At 41.4% G+C, this 1,116-nt stretch overlaps 1 protein-coding gene across 1 annotated transcript in view; it reads right to left on the bottom strand.

The window, feature by feature from the left end:
• Positions 1 to 964: 964 nt before the first annotated feature.
• Positions 965 to 1,116, bottom strand: part of LOC137362313 (uncharacterized) — a 21,318-nt gene continuing 21,166 nt past the window's right edge. The window contains exon 10 of the mRNA XM_068026719.1: positions 965 to 1,116. This exon is cut by the window's right edge and continues 344 nt beyond it. Within this exon, the coding sequence (XP_067882820.1) occupies positions 965 to 1,116 (152 nt within the window).

Raw genomic sequence — 1,116 nt, 5'->3', positions numbered from 1 at the left:
ACCTTAAACTTAAAGCCAATGACGTAGGTAAGAGGGGAGAGCTGGCGAGGGTTGATTGGGCAAATAGACTAAAACGCATGGTGAGAGAAACGATTCAAAATTTTGAACAAAAATACATTAGATTGAAAAACAAAACCTCAGCGAGAAAGATCCATCCGTGGCTTACAAAGGAGGTCAAGGATAGTATTAGATTAACAGAAAAAGCTTGCAATGTTGCAAATCTGAGGATTTGGGATGGGAGTGTTTTAGACACCAGGAAACAGCGACCCAAAAGATTGATAAAAAGGGAAAAAATAGAATATGAGAGTAATCTAGCCAGGAATATAAAAATAGATTTCAAGATTATTTACAAGTATTAAAAGGAAGAGAGTAGCTGAAGTCAATATTGGTCCCTTGTAAGCAGAAACAGAGAAATTATCGTGGGGAATGAGGAATGGCAGAAACATTGAACACATATTTTGTGCCTGTCTTCACAGTAGAAGACATAAGTTACAAATCAGACATAGAGGGTAACGTGGGGGCTACTAAGAGTGAGAAAGTTGCTGTTGCTGCGATATTGGACATGATATTTGGGAGATGTCTGTGAGAGTTAGGACCCTCGATCCCATGCCATTGGTGATTGATCCACACGATGAGCTTTACACCTGAGGTGGTAGGTTGAAAATCCGTCCATCTTAGAATGACTTGGACGTCAATACTTTTCTTTCTTACCTTTCCTTGTCCAAATGAATCCGGATTTCCGATAGTGGTTTCCAACAAAGAATGCAATCACGAGGAAAATTAATGTCCCCACGCAAAGGCCGATAACTCCTTTCCTCTTCAAAGATCCTAAGTAAAGCAGGGAAATATAAATACATTTCCATGCACATTTGCAGAAAGTTGAGCCAAATTAAACTAAGAGTATGTGTTATTTCTTCACTGGAAGTGAGCTGTCGCTGGCAAGGCCAGCATTTATTGTTCATTCCTAATGGCCCTTGAAAAGGTACTGGGGAGCCGGGATCTTGAACCGCTGCAGTCCATGTGGTGCAGGTACACCCATTGTGCTGGTACGGAGGGAATTCCAGGATTTTGACCTGGCGAACGTGCAGGAACTTTGATATCGTTCCAAGTCGCGAT

Source organism: Heterodontus francisci, unplaced genomic scaffold, assembly GCF_036365525.1.
Source record: "Heterodontus francisci isolate sHetFra1 unplaced genomic scaffold, sHetFra1.hap1 HAP1_SCAFFOLD_517, whole genome shotgun sequence".
NCBI classification, from domain to species: Eukaryota; Metazoa; Chordata; class Chondrichthyes; order Heterodontiformes; family Heterodontidae; genus Heterodontus; species Heterodontus francisci.
Note: the sequence above shows the minus strand (reverse complement) of the source record. Positions and strands in the feature narration are given on the sequence as shown.